Below are 23,276 nucleotides of genomic sequence, written 5' to 3'. Positions count from 1 at the left end.
TCTTTGCTTAGGCTGCTACCCCCGCGACCCGACCTCGGATAAGCGGATGAAGATGGATGGATGGAGGTTTGCACACATCTCAGTAGGGATTTTGGCCCACTTCTCTTTACAGAAACTCTGTAAATCCTTTAGGTTTCTTTGCCATTCCATGACCTTAATGACTTTGTTTTTGAACTCCTTTCTTGCCTTGGTGGTATATTTTGGGTCATTGTCATGCTTCAAGACCGATTAATGACCCATCTTCAGTGTTCAGGCTGGGAGAATGAGGTTCTCATCCATGATTTTTCAGTACATGGCCCAGCCAACTGGCTTCTCAATGCAGTGAAGTAGTTCTGTGCTCTTAACACAAAGCAGTCCTAAAGCATAATGTTTCCACCTCCGTGCTTGACTTTGGGGATGGTGTTCTTTGGGTTACAATCAGCATTTCTCTTTCAACTCCACGGATCGAGTTGATGCCAGAGAGCTCAATTATGTTTTCATCTGACTGCAGCACATCCTCCCAAGCCTTCTCTGAATCATTTAGATGTTCACTGACAAACTTAAGGCAGACCTGTACACATGCTTCCTTGATCAGGAGCACACAGTCAGTGTTGCAAGATTTCAATAGCGTATTACAAATGGAGCTACAGACCAAGAGTAATTTAAAGTTGATTTATGTTTTTTTCCATTTTCAAATAATCACACCAACAGTTGTCACCTTCTCACATGCTGTAGGTCTTGTAGCCCATTCCAGCCTTATACAGGCCTTGTCCCTGATGTTTTTTTGAGCCGCTCTTTGGTCTTGGTGGAGAGGTTGGCATGGAAGAAATTGATTCTGTCGAGTTAAGAAGCGAGTTAAGATCAGGAGAATCTGTGATTGATTGGTTGTAATTCATGTGCTACATGGCCACACAGCCAGTCTGGAGCCAGAATTCTGTCTGGGTTGTAGGGGATCAAACATATCTAATTCAGTGACATGCTCAATCAATTTGTAACTTTGATGTAATGTGTTTTTTCTAGCTTTTTGTTGATATTCTGTTTTGATCTATTAAAATGAAACTACCATACAAATTATGTCATTCCTTTGTAGGTGAGCAAACGTACAAATTCATCAGAGGATTACATAAATACTCACTGTCACTGTACATAAAGGTAAATAAACATGGGCTATAAGCACCAGAATCCAGCAAGCTGAGTCAGGCTGATGCCACTACAACAGGATTGTGGGTGTGTAGAGCTGATGGCAGCTGGATGGGAAGGGCTCCTGTTATAGTCACTGCTACAACGCAGAAAGAGCAACCTTTTGTTGCTGTAGAGAGGAGATATAGACCATACTACAGCTGTTTAGAACACACATCTGTCACAGAAACTAGGGGCAGGCGCCAGTGCATCATGCGGGTATCTGAAAGTTGTCCTTATATATATATTGGCTTACATTGTTACTGACACACTAAGTCTGGGGTGACAAACCCATATTATTTTATAGGCACCATGCAGCTCAGGTGTGCTGGATGAATAAAATCACTGCAAACCATAATAAAAGGTTTAATTTTATTTTGCTATTAGCAGATAATAAAAACACATTCTGAAAATATTCCAATTTAATGATCCATGCATTTACAAATCATGTTCAAGCCCAGGCAGAAATATATCTTATTAAAGGGGTTCATAAAATAAACAAAAGCAAAATAGAACATATTTATGATAAAAAAAAAACATTTTTTAAAAAATATGTTTCTATATGTTCATATTAGACGTTCTCAAACCTTTAGTGTTTAGCATGGATTTGATTACTTGCCCAATTACTGTGTGGTGGACAACAACGCCCCCTGCAGTGTAAAGATAATTAAGCTCTGCAGGCTATTCTGAAAAATAAAAAAACTAGTGACAAGAATGTCTGACATGTACATTAATTCACAACACGATTAATTAGCATATTATGCATGTTATGTATTGTTTATGCACTTGTGAATGTCCCTAAGTGTGTATTTCCCATCAGCTGCAGGCAGTTCGTCATAGCATTAAGTTATATAATTACTGGTTTTGCCACCTTTATCTTTTTTCTGTGACTCTTTACAAGGAAGCTATTAGATTCCCTCCAGATATCCAAGGCAAATTTCTTGTTAAAAATTTAATCCTTAAAAGCCTTTGTTGTCATGGCTGGATTATTAAAAAACAAGACTAACCCTCGGTTTAACATTCATACACGATGTGCACTGGTTGTGTTTTTAATAATGTAGCTGCAATAATAGAGTTTTTTCTTTTTTTCAAACCACACAGCAGACTTTATGGGTTCTTCATTGTGGATAGTATTAGCTTTTCTATGCATCAGGTGCACCTGATGGTGTTTTATCTGCTCCAGGTAGTTTTTCTTGCATAAATAGAGTTACAAAATACAGCAATAAAAAGTTATGGACGACTGTCTAAAGCTCAAACTAGACATTTAGATGTTTTGTTTTTTCAGTTTTGAGACACGCAGTTTTATTTTTTTTCCTCTCAATTAAAGAAAAACAGACAACCGGGCAAACAACTGGCTGTCTGATTTAAAAAAAAAAAAAAAAGTTAAATAGATATCCCAAAAGAACATTCACTTAATTTTGTTCTGAGCTCGTTATCAATAGCAGAGAGTGATTATCCTCAGCAGCACCTTTCGCCTTCTGCCTTGTATTCATGAGGTTTATTCATGAGTTTCTTGTCATGCAAACCTTATGTAAACCTTCAGATGAGAAATAGAAACTCTGCTTCACCTGAGGTCAAACGCAGACATATTACCACCTTGTGTGATTATGTGGCCACAGTAGATGAGAGAGTGAGGGAAGCCAGCCTCATTAATGTGCTCAGGTGTTGATATATCACGTATGCCACATAATGAATAATAGATAACACCTTCAGGTGGTTCTTCTATTTTTTTCCAGTCTCTTCTGGATATCCATTCACTTGAAAGGAACATATAAAAAGTTGTTTGAGTTTTGTTTAACATTATTATGAGATGTTGAGAAATGTGCTCATTGTGGTATATTTTATGGAGGTTCTCTATTTTTAGAAGCAGCATATTTGTTTCCTGGTATTCTCTCAATACTTTTGAGCTTTAATACCCTGACTCAGTCCAAGCAAAGCAATATTTATACTGAACCCATAATTTTTTCTAAAAAGATATGATAATGTTACTGTGGAAATGTTATGTTTCACTGCTATTGTGAGCTTCAGGTGTACACGCTGAATAATTATAAAAACATTATAATATTTGGAATTGAGCAAAAATATGAAAACTTTTTATGGCCACTGTGCTGATAGAGTATTACAAACACGACAGAGTTTTTAGATAATATTAGTATAGAATATTTTGTTATATAATTTATAATAAATGTACACCCTTCTATTCTATATTAAAGTATAGAGTAATAGAGATATACTGACCTCCCTAAAGAAACTCTCAGAATCAAATCTTAGGAGCTTATTGGAACTATTACAGCTTATATTCTCGTGCGCTAACAGTTTTAAATCAGCCTCCAGGAGTACAACACAACTTTCGGTTCTTAATAGACTTCTATCACATTCAGTGCAGGTCTGATCACTGGCACTGCTGTCAAGCAAGCCAAAAGAAAGAAAGAAAGAAAGAAAGAAACCACAATTTCCACCCCTCTTGATCTTCACAAGCTAATGAGAGCTAAAATCCCCCAGCCCTTTCCCTTGTTGCTAAAAGCCTCTTTGTTGTCATGGCAACTGGCTCTCATCCCTCTGTTTTTTTTCTCTCTCTGTCTGAATTGTTTGGATGCCTTTATTCCAGTCTCTCCTATTCAAGGCTCTAAACATGCTGCTGTGGAGCTTCACACATTTCAACTGATGTGATTATATTTTAGTATTAGTGTGAATGTGATCTTAAAACTTAAAAAAAAAATGCCAGCAGTGAAAGAAACGGTTATTGGTGTCTTGTAAACTTGCATCACTGACTGTATATATACTTTGGGGACACCACAAAGCTGTTGCTGTCTTTACTGTATCTTGAAGGGCTACTAAATAAAGACTGATACATGGGAATCAGAGGTGCAGATTCTCCTAATCACCATCATTTTTAGAATTAACATTATATTTTATTCAGTTTTAGTTTTTAAATTTATTATTAGTAGTTTATTGATTTAGTTAAAAAATCTCATTGAGATTAAAAATCTCATTTCCAAGAGAGACCTGGCGTCATGGCAGCAAAAGTCTAAAATACATGTACCACATAAGTACATAACAATTAAACAAATACAATATCCCGTACAAACATGTTAAAAATATACAAAAAACAATCAATTAAGAGCGACATTAAAAACAATCACACTGACTAAAATAATTATTTTCTCATCAGTTGACCCTATAAACTAATAAGGAACCTGCTTACTGAGTTCACAGACTCAGTGAGCATGGGGCATTTTCCTGTGGACTGCTATATAAACGCAGTTGTTTTTGCAACTTCCAGTTAGTGCTAAAACTTGCTTTCTTTCTATTGGCCTGCAGAGGGCGACTCCTACTGACTAAAAACAGTGTCAATCACTAGTTTGTTTTTGTAGTTTCCTATTAAATCCAAGCTGATCTTGATTTTGTAAATTATAATTCCATCCAACATCAGGTGTCTCTTGCTTGCGACATCTGGGTTGCTATCAAACAGGAACCCACGAAAAGAATCGCTAACTGAGATAAATGACCCAAAATTATCTGTTTGGAAGCTGCAATAAGAACTGGTTCATTCCTAAGGAAGGCTGGTTGAGTGCTTCCTCTTATCATCACCTTTAGCAGAAAGGAATGAAAGGAAACCTGTCTCACAATTAATAGCAACACACAATCAGATCGTTCATGAAATAATATGATCAACATGGCCCACAAGTGACACAGATTATACAAATGTCACGTTTTCCATTTCTTGCCATAACCTGCTGATGTGTTTTGAATATTCAGGTAATGTTAAACTCAAAATGCTCTCTAAACCAACATTATGAGCTCTATTACTGTACATACTATCATATATTACTATGTACTTCCCCATTAAAATGATCAAAGTGAATTGGTGGATCACTATAGCTCAGTTTGCATTAGTTAAACATGCTGCTTTTTAGCCTTTAAGATTTTCTTTAATTAGCCTTCACAGAGTCAGGAGTTATACTGGATGGTCTCTTCAGCATGAATGAAAAATAAGAGTGGACAGGATGAGAAACTAATCTCAATTTATCAAACCTTTCATTTCACTTTTAAGGTTATGTACTCCCTTATACTTAAAGATTTTAGCCTTGTTAATGAAGTGATATTTTTCACTTGTGGTTCTTTTTAAAAAGACCACCACGTTAGCAACTCATGTGACTTCTCCATTGACCTCAAGGATACAAGGATGGAGTTCTATAGCCATATTATTTCATGTACAGTCTATGGATAAATCCAAAGGAAAACCTTTTAGAGTGTTCTTACCAGAGTTTAAGAACATAAAGGAATAAGACATTTAATCGTTTTTGTACAGTTGGCATAAAAAGAGTCCTAAGGTGGAAAATGCAGTAGAGATTGCTTTGTTTTGTTTTAATGATGGATTAGCAGCTTATGTCATGTTGTTACTGTGACTCATTTGCAGTGCTAAGGGCCAAATGAAGCTGCTAACTGATATTTGCAGGTGTTCAGTCTGTGGGGCTTTCAGAGTGCGGCTCTAATATATGCAGCTCATTAACACGTGTTTTGACTTGTGGAGAATGGGTTAGATACTAATTTTCTCTCAACTTTTCACTGTATGCGCGCAGAAGTGGAAAACTTTGTTTCTGGGACGAACTAGTTGTTGGTCTACACCAGTCTCTAAGTCTTGCTGGCCACATCTCAGGAGATTTTCTTTGTTTGCTGATTCTTTTGATTGAAAATGTATGAATTCGTTTAACATTTCATTTGGCAGCAGCATATAAATATTGATGTCTTAGATTGTTTGATTTCTCCCTCTGACTTCAAATGACAGAAGTCTCCCAAATAGCACACCCATAAAGTTGACCATTTGCATCTTACCTAATGCATGACTAATCGATCCGTAGGACGCTCATCAGTCATGCTGTCAGGCAGATTACTCCTGGCTTGCTGTAATTGGTTTATACATAAGTCTTGTGATGCATGTAGGTGTGTGGGCACATCATCAAGTAAGCAATCATCTGTCACAAGTGGGTGTTTTTACCGCTCGCATGTCTTTCAACATTAAATGAAGTGTGCCGCAGACGTGGTCACCATCAATGACAATAAGACTGAGGCGTGAGGTGAGATGAATTGCAGCGTTTGAAGTGAACAGATGTCTCGCTTCAAAAAGGGGCATAACAAGTCTGAAATAATGTGGAATAATCACATTTTGAGTGTGGCCATTAGCTTACTCTCCTGATCTTTTTTCTTTTAATTGCAAATTGCAATTAACACCAAATTACTAGTGCTGTCCCACTGCTTCACTTTGTGCCACTAAATAGCCATTTATACATTTCTGTCCTAATTACATGGTTTGGGTTCCTGTGAAGTTAACTATGCTGCTTTAATTGTGGCACGTGCCATTTAAACTGTTCAGTAATGTCATAGCGACCTCCATATAGTGGTTTGCAGGTTCACCTGACAAGTGAAAGATTCCCGGTTTGATCCTGGGAGGAGGCAGCAGTCCCTTTGGGGTTGTGTCAGGAAAAATCATCCAAATCAAACATGCAGAGCTACCTGCTGTGGCAACCCCTAGGGAATAAGTAAGAAGCTGACCACATGTTACGATTAACTAACACAACATAAATGCACTGTCATTATAAATGGCTGGCAAGGGCTTTGTTATGCCTTGTGTTTCCTTAGTTTTAAAGTTTAGAATTTATGTAGTTAACTTTTTCTTTTGTGCATCCTTAAGTTCACTCGCTTTACTCACTTTCCTTTAGAACTGCCTTAATTGTTCATGGCATAGATTCAGCAAGGTGATGGAAACATTCCTAAGGGTTTGGTCCATATTGACATGATAGCATCACGCAGTTTCTGCTCATCCATAATGCAAATGTAAACAGTTTAAACTTCTTCTATCTACATGCCTAAATGCAATGATTTGCTGCCTTGTCATTGGCTAATTATATGTGTACAGGCTCTACTTTAAGGTTATGGTTCCTGTGAAGTATCTACAGTGCAGATGGTAGGGATGAAGTAACTAGATATATTTATTTTGCGGAAACACAAAATCTTCATGAGACGGTCTCCCTTAATGAATTTAAGATAAATTTGAATGACCTGGAGGCACTTTTAAGTTGATAGTCTCTGATGTTTCTCTATTTCACGTTTTTCACTGTGTGGATATTGTTTGTATAACTGTTGTGTAACCACTGCTGATTGGCCTGCTGCCTAGCTTGGCCGGGACAAAAGAGACTGAAATGTCAAGAGTCATGTTTTCCTGATTAAATAAAGATTAAATAAGTAAAAAATACATTTTGTAGCATTAGATTTAGCTGCTGTCGAAGACAGTTTATAAATGATTTATTAGAAAATATTTAGCAACCGCTGAAAAAAACTACTATATAAATAGTGCCTTGGATTGCTTTCTGTGATAGTAAACTGATGTTATTCATCCAGAAGCATGCAGTTAAAAAGACTAATGCGACACCTGGTCTTCAACACACTTCAAAGTGGAATATCAAGTAGACAAACTGAAAGTAGGTTTTGTCCTCCATTTACTTGTTTCAAACTGAGACGAGGTCACAAGGCCCAGTAGACTCTCAGCCTCTTGCTGTGCTGTTGTCTGAAAGAGTGAGTAGAGCTGTCAGTTACACAGGAGTCCAAGAAACTGTCCAGCTGCTAAAAAGGTGGCGTTTCTCACAAGTTCTACAACACTCAAGAGAGACTCAATATGTCGAGTAATGTCCACAGATACCTGTCGTCTCTGAGCACATAAACACACAAATGCATTTTCAAAATTGAAATGACATTTTGTGAAAAGTGAGAGCCAGACAATTTTAAAAGTCCTTTTTAAATGTTTGAAAATAATTTTGACATTTCTGTAATTTAGTGTTTTTTAATGGCTTATTTTATAAACCTGGTTCACTAAAAGCTCTAGCGCTGAAGAAGAAATTCTGCAGTGCAGACTGGGATTCTTAGCTAATTAAAACAGTTTCATAAAAACACACTGACATCGCTTTTCTTTTCTTGCATATCCTAAATTGCTGCAGAAAACATCAAAATGAAGGTCGGAGACCTTGTTACTTTACATATGATTAAGATCTTAAAGGGCATCCACTGTTGGCAGTGAAAACGGCATCCTCTCTGGCACTTCACCTCATTATACCGTGTTACGGTTTTTGGCATCCTCTGGCTTTCTGCCTGTTATACCTTGCTATCTTGTGAAGTCTCTTTGTAGTGTAGTCCTCTCAGTTGTGCCAGTATGCTTAAGCATTTCAGTTCACTACTCAGGTATAAAGCATGGAAAATCTCATTTTGAAAAAAACAATTAGCGGGAAATTTAATATGAGGGACCAATTTTGGCAGAATTACAGTAAACATTAACTAGATTGTTATGATTATTGGTGCGTATCCTTGATGTACATATGGGAAAACTCTAATACGCTCTTAAATCCAGTATAATGCAAAATCAGCTTTGGTACTGAAGGGATAAAGTGGTGAGGGAGTGAAATTTGGTATTGGTATTGTTTTTTTTCTTATTTTCTCTACTGGTCATGAACCTTGGCCTCAAACACAGAGTTTTCATTGGCTTCTGCTTCTTTACTTTCTCAAAAAGCTCCTTTGAGCAGCCTGTATGAGTCTGGCTTCATTACCAGCAACTGAAAATCAACCATGAAACCTTTCCTAAGGGTTGCTACTTAACAAAGCTTACAATTGGCTACAGCAAGCTGATGGGGGAAAAATTATGTTGGGCAACCTAGTACTTGCAGACATAAAAGGCCGGGGGAATTAGACAACAAAAAGAATAAATGGGGTCTTTGCCTGCACGATTTTACCCTGCTGTATAGTGTGGTAGAAATTACAGCTCGTTTTTCTCTGTGCTGCTGTTCTGCTACAATATCTCAGACTGCCAGGCCTCTCTGTATTTTGATGTCTCTGTTTTTGTTTGTGTGTGTTGCTGCAGACTACTTAACGTGCTCTGCTGTAATCTGGACTCCTTTCTGCTGTTGGAGAGCCAATATAACATCTGCTCCATGTTGCTGCAGAGTCAAATGCGGAACGTCACTGACCCAGACTCCAGTGAGGGGTATGAACTCATAAACACATGCTTAAAAATTTATGGCAAGTTATTTAAGAGTTTAGTCCATTAATATTTGAATGATAACACAATTTTTGTAATTTTGCTTTTGTACATCAACATCAACAATCAAGAAAGCCAATCATTTTTGGAGGCTCAGTTTACTCCACATTTAACTGAGAAGCAGCTTCAACCATGAGAGGTCTGTCCATTGTTATTCCAAGAAAAATTAAGCAAAATAAAGGCTCTTTAGTCAGGTAGCTGTTGACTTGAATCAATCAATCAAGTCAGTATGAGGTCCCGTGATGTGTTGATTCACATCACTGATTCACCATTGGGCTAGAAATCCAAAATGAATCTAACAGAGACAGAGCGAGTAAGAACTTTAGAATTGGAAAAATATACATATTGTTAAAATTAAGGAATTTCACAATACAAATAGATAATGATCCAGAGCGCACTGTAAAAAAAAAAACACCAAAAAAGAAGGCATAAAAATGGGATGCCCTTCAATGGTCAGTTTAGTCACCTCCTGTCAATCCAAGCATGCTTTTCAGTTATTAAATACAAAACTCAAAGCAGAAAGACCCACAAACCAGCAACCACTTAAGGTGGTGCTGAATTTGTGGGCAAAATTTGGGACAGTGTTAAGAAATGCCTAAAATTTCTAAACTGTCAACTCCAAACTAAGTCTGTACTTAAATCACATCTTGATTGTTTGACTTACAAGACACCGTGGTGGTGTAGAACATTATAAGGATTGTGTCATTGTCTCAATATTTATGGACCTGTTTCATTTTTTTATTGTTCATAATTGTTGATAATTCTCTTCAGTCTTTTTAACAGGTGTTTGTTTAGCTTTTGTTAAACTGAAGTACTAGTTTGTATTTAAGTTAGTAATGATAGAATATATTAATAGTTAATTACTAATATTATTACTTATTGCAGTTCATATACTATGTTGTTGTTTATTTTTTTCTGCGCTTGAAATCTGAGTCAAAAGTATAAACAATTCAGTATTTAAAAAACTAAAACCAACATTTGAGTTAGCTTCTAGTGAGTTAATGAGGCTAGCTCGCCTTTTAAAGTACAAAAACTTTCTCATTCAGAGGTGTAATATAATATGATTTTTTTTCAGTTACCACCCACATCTCCTTGTTACATAGAATAGAATACAATAGAATAGAATAGCCTTTTATTGTCATTGTATATGTACAATGAAATTCTGGGCGCTCTACCCCAACTGTGCATGGAAAAGAAATATACATAGTAGGATGGCAAGAATAATAACAGACAAGATGAGTATATACAAACAAGAAGAATATATACAAATCAGGAAGAAGGCACACAAAAGGGAGGGACATCTTTCAGTGTTGGTGACACACATTTACTAGGTCCTGAGAAATAATGGTCCTGCTTTAGAGATCTAAAATGTCTACGTTGTGATGCTGGAAAGGTGGCTTTACATCTCATTTGACTCTTTGTGTTTACACTTTTGTATGCATTCACTGGTTACATTCATGCGTTAAACACAACTTGGTAAGGTTTAGACTGTTTGTTTAGGTTAAGAAAGAAGTTGTGATTTAGGATTAGAGCATGCACCTAATCACTAATGGGCAGGGTACAGGTGAAAAAGGAAACTGTGTTCATAAATGACATCCCAGTGGACAAAGCAATGCTTACTGGCACCCCAGGACTTGGGAGACGTCACCTCTGGAATAAAAAAATTTCCCTAACCTAAATTCTTTCTTATGGCAAGCAGAGGGTGACTGCTGTGCCATTCAAAACCAAATAAATCTACAAGAAAATTGCATCGTTGCTCTAATATGACCTTAGCAGACATTTTCCCAATGAGCTTACATTCTCAGTTGCTACTTGAAAGCCATGTTTAATGAGCCCAGAATTGAGTGAAACAGATGATAAAACAGTCAGTCAGGGCTCCAAAACAGGACTTTACAAATCACTGAGTGGCATCACAGTGGTTATAAGTAGCCATCATTTATCTACAGTCTATGAGCTTGCTGTAAAATTCAAACATACGATGTACAGTAATTTCAGGAAAAGCATGTTTACTTGAAATCTGAAGAACTCCAACAACAAAAAGCGCTAATAGCGGAAGTTGTTTCATAATCTCTCTATGCCCACTCGGCTGTCACAGTCACTCTCATATTTGAAGGTTTTTTGTTTCTCTGTGAATCACTTCGATATGACAGAACACTTTTGAAATTAATCAGTGCTCAGGATGAGAAATTGTTTGTTTGCCTTGTGACAAATAAAATAAAATAAAGCAGAAAGAAAGGGAAAAGGCCCTTTCCGAGAGTTTATATTCAAGAGCCCTTTTCTGTTGTTCATTTCTGGCAGAGTCATTGCTGTTGGTTTGAATGGGAATGGCCCTGAAATGCCAGCTCGCATGGCATGTCTGAGTGCTAGCTCAATTTTTGAGAGTGATGAGTCGTTAATTCATCCTTCCATCTCCTGATCTCTTTTCCTCTCTTTTTCTCATTGTTATTATGAGTGTACTATTTCTTTTCTATCTCATTCTCATCCCTTTCCTTCTTCTCCATTCAGTGTCATCTAAACGTAACACATTTTTGGCATTTCATGACTGACTTTTTCTGTTGTAGCTCTTTTGCCCGTCTCTTTATTCATATTTTGCTTCTGACCTTTTCAATATGAATAACACCAGGATTTATCAATCATTTTCTTTTACTACACTTCTTTTAGCCACGAGGGTGTATATATATTTTTTTTCGTGCTTAAAAATGTATGCAAATTCCCTTTTGTGCCAAGTAGGCACCCAAAAAGAGCACCATATAAGAGAACAGTCCTTTTTATTACTCATTTCAAGTCCAAATTGCTGCAGCTGTTAGAACTATCCAGCATGGCTGACACCCTTCGATCCTGAAGTGCCTTTATAATTGGAATATTCTCTGATCTAATCTGAATTTCTAACTTGAAAACCCTGCTATCTTTTCTAACTTGCCTCACAGCAGTGTACAGTTTAAGTTATTGAGAGGCTTCAAACTCTGTGTAAAGTACTTCACAGGACTTAAAAACACATAGAGTGACTTCCAGTGTGGTTCCATTTTCATTTGAAGGGTAATCTTGCCTTGGAATGTTATTGGCAGTAATTGCACATGCCATGTGGGCATAATTGGCCAAAAGTTCCTTTTATATTTATATATGTTTTCTCTTTAAGTCATAACTAGAAATACCTATGATATACAAACTACTGAAGATGCATGACATCAAGGCTGATTTCCATGCTCATTGCTGAGCTCTTCTTTAACCTCCCTTTAAAGAGGGTTTGCTAAACGTCCGGAAACTTAACTTGATTTAATAAATGTCAGTAAAATAACCTCCAGTCTTCTCTGTTCTTCTCAGGACTATCATCATAGACAGTCTGTCAGTGGAGAGGAACCATGTGCTGGTTCGTGTTAGTGTCGTTGGAGGACCATCTGAGAGGAGGCTCCCTCCTCGAGACTTGCAAGAGGTGAGCTTTCCTTTGAATTGCATGGAATTAGTCATACCTTTCTACATGCTGATTTGACTGTTGCTGCCACTTAAAATTGGTTTTTTGTTTTGTTTTTTGTTTTGTACAAAACTGGCCCACTGGCCCTGGCTAACCCTTCTCACCAGTTTTTTGTAGTCAGCTTCTGATTGCAGAGTGAAGTCAACAGGAAAAAAAGTTACAGTGGATTCAGGGAAAGAGAGGACCTACTGGGCCAGTAACACTGCTGTTGTTTTTTTTATTGTTTCATAGGATCATCTTGTCCTTTTTTTTTGTTTCACAGCCAGTAAACAAGGACACCGCAGGACTCAAATACACAACCTGCAGCTAGGAGGTTACAGTTCAAAAAAGGCACACTTTAGTGGGCAACAAAGGTTTAGGTACACAGCAGATCAGACAGGGGAAAAACAGAGACAGGACCCAGGGAGAGCAGGCACAGTAACAGTAAATGGCCCGGCAGCTTTGAGTATAAAAAACCATACGAATAATAACAAAGGGACAACATAAGCTGAGACTTGACTTGTTTTTATTTTTCCCTTCACCATTCCTCAAACTCAGTATTCCCTCTGGTCACAATCCGTGCAAAAACCCATCCCTCCACTTCTGTTCTGCACTTCTGCTACTCACAGTTTATTACAGATGAAGTGTCCTACTGATTACCATCAGAGCTTCAGTTGTTTGAAGCCTGCAGGTTTATTTGCTTATTTACTCAGCATATTTTGGGATAGAAATAAATTATTTAGGTGTTGTTTATGCAGAACTGAAAACAGGAACTAATTTATGCTGAGGTCAAGGAGAGGATATGAAATATAATTTGGAAGAGGGGGAAGGTGTAAATTGTTTCCGTCGTGTTTCACAGGTCTCTCTTATGCCCTTCCCCTGTTACTTGTAGAGAATATAAGAAATAGAAAGCTGTTAAATAAGTTCTTAATTTGTGTGAAGTCTTCAAAACGAATAAAACAAGTTTTTTAGAGGCATGAAATGAAGTGATTCACTGTAAATGGTACAAGTCTACTCCAAATGTTTAGAGCTGAGCCGTATATATTTGGTGTTCTGCTTCTTTAATGTAACAGCAGAGCTAGACGTGTTATGTTGGGATCAGGCCTAAAAACAGACACATACTGGCAGCAAAGTTACTTTATAAAATGAGCAGAGAGGTTTACAGTCAGACATCAGTATAAAAGCAAAACACTGAGCACAAAAGCCTCTCTGCAACTTTACTCAGCTGTGCACACATGCAGAGATCTGCAACATCAAACATCAACTATTTTCTTTTGTATCTAGTATCGTATTACATAGCATAACGTTACATTCATTAAAATGCAATGTAATTTAGGATTTTAAAGAAACTGTTTAATGCTGTGAGTCAAATTCCCCAAAAATCCCAAAAAAGCAATAACGAACAAACGAAAAATACAGTTGTATTGTGACAGCCCTCTGCCCTGCCTGCTGTGTGTGTCCATCTGTATTGTTTTGCTTGTTCCTTTAGTTTGAGTTAATTAGCACAACTGGGAGTCAGTCACAAGGTCAGTCTCCTTGGGGCATTTAAAAGCTGGCTTTTGCTCTCTGTCCATCCACCCAGCACCGTGCTATCTTTTTGGTTGGCTTTAGTCTGATTATTTTAGGTTATACACTCACAACACCACACACCTACCATCCAAACACTCATCCATCTGTTGACACACTGATAAAGCTGACTAGACACCTTATAAAGTTAACTGTGATTGTTTATTTTTGGTTGATAAATTGTGCAGTTTTTAATGTGTCTCTCCCATTACTTATCATGGCTCATGAGCTGAACCATGACAGACACTCTGAGGAACCCTGTCTTATACTTTTTAAGAAAGTGACTAGAGGTGCACTCAAATTGAATGTCCGTGAATTTAATGAAACCCAGCTTGGTAGTTTTTGTGTAACCTTGCTGGCCAGCAAACATGATTGAAAACTTACCTCTCCATCAGCTTCCTAATAATGTAAGGACACAGAAATTTAAAGGCTCGCTTTGTTACCTACAGTAACAGCAAGGTCATGTGGGGTTTGTCTCTATGCCTTCAAGTGCTCCTGTTTCCTGTCATATCCCCCCCCCAAAACAAACAAACAAACAAACAAACAAACAAACAAACAAACAAACAAACAAACAAACAAACAAACAAACAAAAAATGTCATGTAGCACTTCAGGTTTGGCTGTAGCGGCAACTGTGATCCTGAATAGTTGTCTGTCTCTGTAATTGACTAGCCTGCCAATAGTGTAACAATATCATGCTGCTCACATATTCATTACAAGTTCTCAAGCTGCATACAGATTGTGTGCCATTCCAATTTTTTCCAACATCTTCAGACAAGCACATCATTGAGTGGTAGACTCAAATACCAACAGGGATTATCATGAGTGTAGGGCACAGACAATTGGATAAAGAGGCCTGCTTTCTAAACTTCATTAACATTTAGAGCATATTATTTTGGCAAGTCACATGCTGAGTTATGACCCAAAAGTTATGGTTCTTCAGAAATAAGTAATGAGAAAAATAATGAATGCGGCACTAAATGGCAGTGGGTTATACAAATAAAGAAATAAATGAAGGAGGAAAAGAGGGGGAAAAAAACAAAGAGGGGGGAAATAAGTGATGGCACATAAATATAAACAACCATTTTATGAAATGCTACCAGCTCAGAGCAAAACAATTGCTCAGTAATGAATTCATCAACACTGTTTAACTGCACTACGCTATTCATAATTTTCCGTGTTTCAGAAATACTGTCACCATACATTATCATCAGAAAGATAAAGTATATTCCATTGAATTACAAACAAATGCTAGCAGCCCTGCATAATAATGTGTCAAAAATTCAGAAAAACAGCCATAAAATAGTCAGAGTAAGACAAAGAGAATAAATGGAAATAACGTGACTCATGCAAGTCTGAAAAGGACTTGCAGTGCTAATCACCACATCTTAATATGTTTTTGTTATCATGGCATTGTAACCGTGTGGATTTAAGCGTAACGTATTAAACATTGTAATAAGTGGGCATCAGGGTTTTTTTTTTAATCTGCTTGCTCTAGGGAGAAGGAGAACATCCTTACCCCTGGCCCTGGTTTTCATGCTATCCCGTACCTCGCTGCTACACTTTGGATCCACCAGACATCCTACATACCTCACAGGGTAGGAGGAACATTGATGAACTCACTAATAATATCTTAGTGTTATTGTGATTTTTTTTTTTCACCTCTAGTCCTTTGTCTGTCTTCAGACTCCGAGATCAGTGCGTTTCTGTCTTCATGGAAAGATCCACAGAATGACGGAAGCTGGGTGGAAGCCTGCCGAACGTTGTACTGTAAAGTCATGACGTCAAAACCCAACGTGCTAACTGGAAAGGGTAAGCTGCTGGCTCTCTGGGTTTCTGTTTCTCCCACATCTAGTTAAACGCATCACATTTCTAATACACTACATTGCCCCCTGTGTTGATTGTAGAAGAGATGCTCTTGCAGCAGTTGAAAAAAGTGCAAATTATCTTTTTACACTAAAAATGTTTCTCTTAAAGTGTGAGAGAATTTTTTATTTTTAAAAAGTATAGAAAAGCTAACTGAAGGGTCATGAAGAGTACTTCACAAACTGTGCTGAGTATGACTGAGCATTACTTCTTGAGGATTGGTGATAATGTATTTCACGCTATTTCATTCAAACAACAGTACCAGAAAGGAGACTAACTTGTGGATTTTAGAAAGAAATGGCTAGTGGTAACAGTCACACCAATTAGAACATGTAACAGCTACCGATTTCAGAAATACCTGTGAAGAAGCTCGTCGAATTAATGTCATTTTTGAACTATTTTGTACCTACAGCTTAATTCACCTTCAGTGTATCTGCTCCATTTGCTTTAGCTATTTTTCTTTGCCTCCAGGAATGTGGAGAATGATGACAGATCTCAGTATAATTTCTGTGTAAATTTGGCTATCACATCAGATTTGCAATTTAAAGAATCTTTTTAAAACAAATGACTGTTGTTGTTTCTTAGTTTCTCCTTAAGGAATATTATTTGACCAAAAAGATGAAAAATGCAGGGTTTAAATTAAAGGAGTCAAACAGTAAGACAAAGGCATATATTAACACTGTGCACCCCATGGAGGATTTCTCTTTTTGTTTGAGAGCACCAGAGTAGTTTATATCTAGGAACACAAGGAAGAAAAGAGTGTGAAATGCTGGTGGAGTGGATGGTTTGATTGTGAGTGTTTTGTGGATCAGGGATGAGGGGACACATTTAAATTGTAGATGGGAATACCAATGAGCTTACTGGCTGAAAAAGTTAACTTTAAGTTTGTTCTCAGTGGTTCAACTGTAAGGATGTAAAAAAATAGACAAAAGCAGAAAAAAACTGCTCAGCAATGCTTCGGTACCGAAGAAGAAGGTTGGAGAAGCAGGTAACTGTGTGTCTCTGTTAGCAGACAATGCTTCTAAGTGTCACTGGTATGTCTCCGATTTCAGTATTTGAGATGTTAAGATGGAGAAAGTAAGACACAGAATACTAGGGGAGAAAGACTTTCTCCCTTTTCTCTGCTGTTACTGACGAGTGCAAGAATGCGCGTGTTTTCCCGTGTTTTAAGCCAAGAGTAGTTGTAATTTATCGTTTGTAGTGAGAAATGGAGTACATAGCCCTGTGGGAGTGAGAATAATGGTGGGTGACAGTGAATTGTCAACTTTAACTGCTTGTGCTCTGCTGGAGAGGAAGTTATGGACCCAGCGGTGCTGCAGTTAGTTGATTACTTAATGGCATGGATTGATGGTAGGAGTAAAGTTTATGTATGCATCTTGAAAGGTGAGCACTTACATCTTCTAATCACATTCAAATAAGCTCTATTGGCTTTCACATAAGCCATGTTGTCACAAATATTTACGTTTCGTTAATGCCAAGGATAGTTTGGGCAAGAACATTTTAAGCCTCCTGAAAGGCTTCATAGATAAATCGAATTCAACTAAGACTAAAGAAGTGACTAGATTTGGTGTTTGCTGTTTTATAGTAACATATTTGCTTGACTGACAGAGTGATTAAGTGACTGTAAATAACACAAGTAATTAGTAACACCACCAAGAGACCACCATCCTGATCTAAGGAATTATTTAAATAAAATAAAAGTGTTATCCTCTTTCCACTGTTCTGCATCTGTGTGATGCAGTTATTCTGAATTCAGTAGCTATATAAATGGGAGAGCTAAAACTAATTTCACTGGTCACTGGGACATGACTAAAGCTCCATGTATAGAATCAAGAGTCAAATCTAATAACAAAAATACTTCAAAGGTTTGGTGACTTTGCCCAAAATAAGGTTTAAAGGGACTTTTCCCCTGTAGATTGTGCTTGTACATGTTTATAGCTTCATTATCAGAGTATTTTTGGAGCAGGGACAGGACAGCATCTTTAGTGTTTAAGAATTCTTCTATAGTCGTTTTTTTTTTTTTTAAGGATTCTTTGACTCTATATAATAAAAAACACCTTTATTTAACTATCTCCCTCGGATTGATATTAAAGGTCTTGTCACATGATGTCTTTAGAAGGAAAAGAGTTAAATGTACATCCACTAGCAAGGAGCTCAACCCCCAATGCAAATGAAAAATGTTGATTGATAATGAAGCACTGAGCTAAGCCAGAGGTGGCAGTTTGGAGAAACTGCTGTAAGGATTGGCGGTGAGCTTTGCATATCCCTTGATATCGTAGCGAGAGGATGAAAAATTAAGAAACAAAGGAAAGGGATGATGGTAAATCGAAGCAAAAGCAAACAAGTATGAACAAACAGTTTAACTGTGTTAAATTACTTTAAAATCATTTTTATCCTTTGTTTTTTCTTACTGGTGTGTAAGACTTTTTTACAGGACTCTTCAGCAATCTGACACTGTTAATCAGATTTCACTTGATTAGCTGATCATCAACAAGTCTAAACACCTCACTAAAAGCAGAAATTTGGGCAGTTTACTGGTCTGAAGCATTTAGTTAGCATGTTTATGTTCCAGCAAATTCACCTCAAGGTCAGACCCACTCTAGAAATGTGGTCTGAACAATGCTCAGAAAATCTCCAAAAGTTGATTCTGTTCATCTGGACGTAGCGTTTTCAGTGGGAGAAACGTTTCGTCACTCATCCAAGTGACTTCTTCAGTCTCAGCTGACTGCAGGTTTCAATCTTATAAACAGTACATTTGCATAATGACTGAAACCAGCCCACTGAAGGAACAATGGGCTGGGAGGTCAGTTCCTTAATTTAATTATGCAAATTCTCATGACCATTGATCAACAACCACTGATCAATGGCCATGAGTACCATTCACAGAGAGTTGGGGAATGGCTGCAATCACAGCATTGTAAGATGGTGACAGATGTACCCTTAGGCCCCCTCCTCGATTCAGAGATGGTCTTTCCCTTTTCACGTAAATGGCCTCCTTGACTCCGCGCTCAAACCAGCGTTCCTCCCTGTCCAGGATGTGTACATCCTCATCATTGAAAGAGTGTCCACTGGCCTGTAGGTGTAAATAGACTGCAGAGTCCTGGCCTGACGAGGTAGCTCTTCTGTGTTGTGCCATCCGCTTCGCCAGAGGTTGTTTGGTTTCCCCGATGTATAAATCCTGGCAATCCTCCTGGCACTTAACAGCGTACACTATGTTACTCTGTTTGTGTCGGGGGACCCGATCCTTGGGGTGGACCAATTTTTGGCGCAGTGTGTTTTGGGGTTTAAAAGCCACAGAGACCTGGTGTTTAGAAAAAATGCGTCTCAACTGCTCCGATACTCCTGACCAGAGATGGGGAGTAACGCGTTACTGTAATCTGATTACTTTTTTCAAGTAACGAGTAAAGTAAGGGATTACTATTGCAAAATCGGTAATTAGATTACCGTTACTTTCCCGTAGGAATGCTGCGTTACTAAAACCGTGATTTTTTGCGAGAATGTCTCATGACAGTGACGTAAGCGAGTGCGACGTTCGTGACAACAGCTGTGTGCAGATCAACAATGGATCATATATCGAGTGCGGAGAGAGTATGAGCGTGCAGCGTTTAAAGCGTGGAAGTACTGACCTTACTTTGAGTTTGATTCCATAAAAAGTGACAAAAACATTAGCGTCCATCGTGCGTGGGAAGAAAACTTCTTTTTACAGCGAAAAAAACCCCTAAACTTCCAAGCAAGCACCGAGTGCGCAACGACGTAATGGGAAATTCACAGAGAAACTCGCGGATTCTTCAACTGACCGCGGCACACCTGCACCAGGGTAAACCTCCGCCTACCCCCAGTCCTGCTTTACAGGTGAAAATAGAGCAACAGGACCGCTGAGTCTTTGACTTTATTTATTTTCTGCTGTGTTTTACTTGCATCTATTTGAAAGAGTGAGTGTAAACACAAAAAATATTTTATTTTATGTGCTGGAATGTGCAGAAAATAGGTTTAAATGTTAAACTAATTTATTCAAGTCAGAGAATGTTGCATATAATTAAATTTTTGCTTGATGCATAAAGTTAAAAGATTAAAACTGATAAAACAAGTTAAAAAAAGAGACTTTTCCATTTGATTACATTTTGTATGATGGATTATGTAGAAAAAGTAGAATTGGGCTGAAAGATCTATCGCTTTATCACCTCTTCAGGTTGTAAATCGTGTTTTTAAAAAGTAACTAAGTAATTAATTACTTTTGAAAATAAGTAATCAGTAAAGTAACGGGATTACTTTTTGGGGAAGTAATCAGTAATTAGTTACTGATTACTTTTTTCAAGTAACTTGACCAAAACTGCTCCTGACACGTACGAGATCACTACAGGGATCACTACAAAATGCTCAGAAAAAAGAGTGAGAGGGACATCTAAGAACCTACAGGCCTCATTTACTGTAGCAGGATCATGAATATTAAAGTTCGTGACAGTACAACTGGAAAAAGAACAAGCATGGCTTATTTAGAACGGTTGCCTCTTCCCTCTAAAAAGACCTTGACAGTACGACTTAGTGTTGCGAGTTATATTTGAGCAAACCACAAGGCTTCTGTAACAATGTCCTTTGGACAGTTAACACCAGAGTAGAGATGTTTTGTTGCATATCAGCACAAACTTATCATACCACCTGGTGGTGGAGGGGCAATGATTTAGGCTTATTTTGCTGCCACACGACTTGGGAAACTTGCAGTCATTGAATCGACCATAAACTCAGTGTATCAGAGTATTCTGGAGTCAAATCTTAGGCGCTTTCTTCAACAGTTGAAACTGAGTCATGCAATTGGATAATCATCCCAAGCACAGCAGCAAATCTACAACAGAGTGGCCAAAAAAGAAAAGAAGCAAGGTGTTGCACGGGCCAAGTCAAAGTCCAGATCTTAACCTTATGGGAATGCTGTGGATTGATCTCTGCACATTAAAGAATGCCTGTAAACCTCAATGAAGTGGAGCAAAGCTGTAAGCAACACTGGCTCAAAGTTCCTGCACAATAATGTCCATGTGACTGATAAAGTCACACAGAAAACAATTATTTCATGTTATTGCTGCTAAAGGTGTTTTTACAAGCTGGTGAATCGTGGGGTGGACTTAGTTTTTCACAGGACTGGAGTCCTATGAAAATATGACTACATAAACATTGATGATCCAGATTCAGGAGGGAGACCACCCCTGTGTGTTGGATGCACAAGGTCAAATAAATAATCTTTCTTATTGACTTGATGGGTGTAATATATGCTAAATATATTAATAGTGAAAAGAACAAAAAATCCAGATGACACAATCTGAAGGTTTTCAGGGTTTTTTTTTTTTTAAATTTAGCCTCCTTTTCTCCTGATTGCTTTTATTGAAATTCAGGTGCACTTCACACTTTTCCTCACCAAGATTACATAAACCTGATGTCCATGAACCTTTTAAGACTCATCATCAATGTCGTTGACAGCCACTGTGAAATTGCACCTACGCCTACTTTTCCTATGTAGGAGCAAATAGCTGTGATTCAACGAAGACAAAAATATATTCAAATGAAGGAGGGCTGACAATCTTGTCATTAATGCATGTACTGCACAGTGATTGCCTCCTTTCATCAGTACACTGTTGAAGCCTGTAAAAGCAACTACTCCACAGCTCATTTGAGGCTTTTCACTGGAAGACCATGATCAAGATTTATTATCATTTAGGCTTCTCTTTCCTGTCGAAGTGCTATTTCATGTGTCACATCATTAACCACGTACAACCTGGTATTTCACTTCTCGAGAAACATTCAGTGAAGGAAATGTTTTATCTTTTATGAACTGACTACTAAAGGAAACTGATTTCCTGGGAAGTTTATTCAACAATTACTTGCGTCTATTTCTGAATATGAAGACACTGTGATTATCACTTGTCTTTGACAAGCTTCTATTCAGCTGGATGATGATATTGATTATGCTATCTCTTGGTTGAAACACTTACAATTAGAACTGTTTCACGTTCAATACCTTACTATCTTGTCAGCTTATCAATTCCCTAATTGGTTTTCCTCAGCAGCATATCAATGAAATGCATTCACTCGTGCTCAGAGTTACTGAGCTGTGGAGTGAATAGGTTTGATCAGCCCTTTTAGTCTTCTCTGAATTGGCAGCTTGTGAAATGATTGGAAGGCTGTGCCACTGTGTTTACAAAACACCTTACACTTAGTTCACATATTTAGTAGTATAACAAAAACATGCTTCAAAAAAGGTAAATAAAAGTATTTTATACCAGGACACAAACAGGAAAAGAATGGAAGGTGGAAAAATGTTAATCAAAGGTAGTGTGAAATATGAGCCATCCAATCAAACAAACTTCACACAGCAGCAGACAACAGCCCAAGGGACTAGAATCCATCCAGGAATTTCAAGGAAGCTATAATACCTACTTTCCCAAATCTATTGAATCCAGAAACAAAAATAGTGGCAGCTGCTAGTGCTACCCCTCAGCTTGTTTTCAAGTTATCTTATTCACAGAAATTTTTTTTAGAACACTTGACCTCTGACCTTGAGGTTTTGAGATTTCAACTCCTCCAATATTTTAAGTAATTGCACCTATGGTATCAATATGGAAAATCCTACATCGCCTCATTGTCGAGTTATCACATTCATTAGATTTTCAGAAAACTTGAACTCTGACCTTGTGGTCAAAGAGACTGGAGTTTGAACTCGTCCAAGACTTTAAGTAGATGTACCCATGGTATGAATGTAAAAATTCTAGGTGACTGTGTTCTCAAGTTATCACATTCACAAGATTTTCAGAAAACTTGACCTCTGACCTTGACCTTGAGGTTGAGATCACTGAGATTTGAATTTTATCATTATTGTTAACATAAAAAGTTTGTGAACGTTCTCATATTCATAAACTTGCTTGTCGACACCGCCCACCTGCCCAACTGCCTTTTATGGCTGAGGTGTAAAAACTCTATTTGATTCGAATTCGGTCAACATCCTCTACAAGGTTATGGTCCTGTGCACCTCTGGATGACTTCCAGTGCTTTAGCCCAATCTTTGACTGCTTGCATTTCTGCACATGCACGTTCACCTCGGATGGCAAACCTACGCAGAGCATCAGCTTTCAAACTGACTTGACTTCATGGCAAGGGTTATGACTGGTGGTGA

General features: G+C 37.8%; 1 protein-coding gene across 3 annotated transcripts in view; it reads left to right on the top strand.

Annotated features, from left to right (window-relative positions):
• The window catches only part of tbc1d32 (TBC1 domain family, member 32), an 89,915-nt gene that overhangs the window by 28,816 nt on the left and 37,823 nt on the right, over positions 1 to 23,276 (top strand). For all 3 annotated transcript variants that reach the window (XM_042222737.1, XM_042222738.1, XM_042222736.1), the window contains exons 24-27: positions 9,065 to 9,187; positions 12,563 to 12,671; positions 15,753 to 15,852; positions 15,941 to 16,066. In XM_042222737.1, coding sequence (XP_042078671.1) covers positions 9,065 to 9,187; positions 12,563 to 12,671; positions 15,753 to 15,852; positions 15,941 to 16,066 — 458 coding nt within the window. The remainder of the gene's footprint in view (positions 1 to 9,064; positions 9,188 to 12,562; positions 12,672 to 15,752; positions 15,853 to 15,940; positions 16,067 to 23,276) is intronic.

The sequence above is a fragment of the Haplochromis burtoni genome, unplaced genomic scaffold (assembly GCF_018398535.1).
Source record: "Haplochromis burtoni strain Fernald_Lab_line unplaced genomic scaffold, NCSU_Asbu1 Contig_93, whole genome shotgun sequence".
NCBI classification, from domain to species: domain Eukaryota; kingdom Metazoa; phylum Chordata; class Actinopteri; order Cichliformes; family Cichlidae; genus Haplochromis; species Haplochromis burtoni.
Note: the sequence above shows the minus strand (reverse complement) of the source record. Positions and strands in the feature narration are given on the sequence as shown.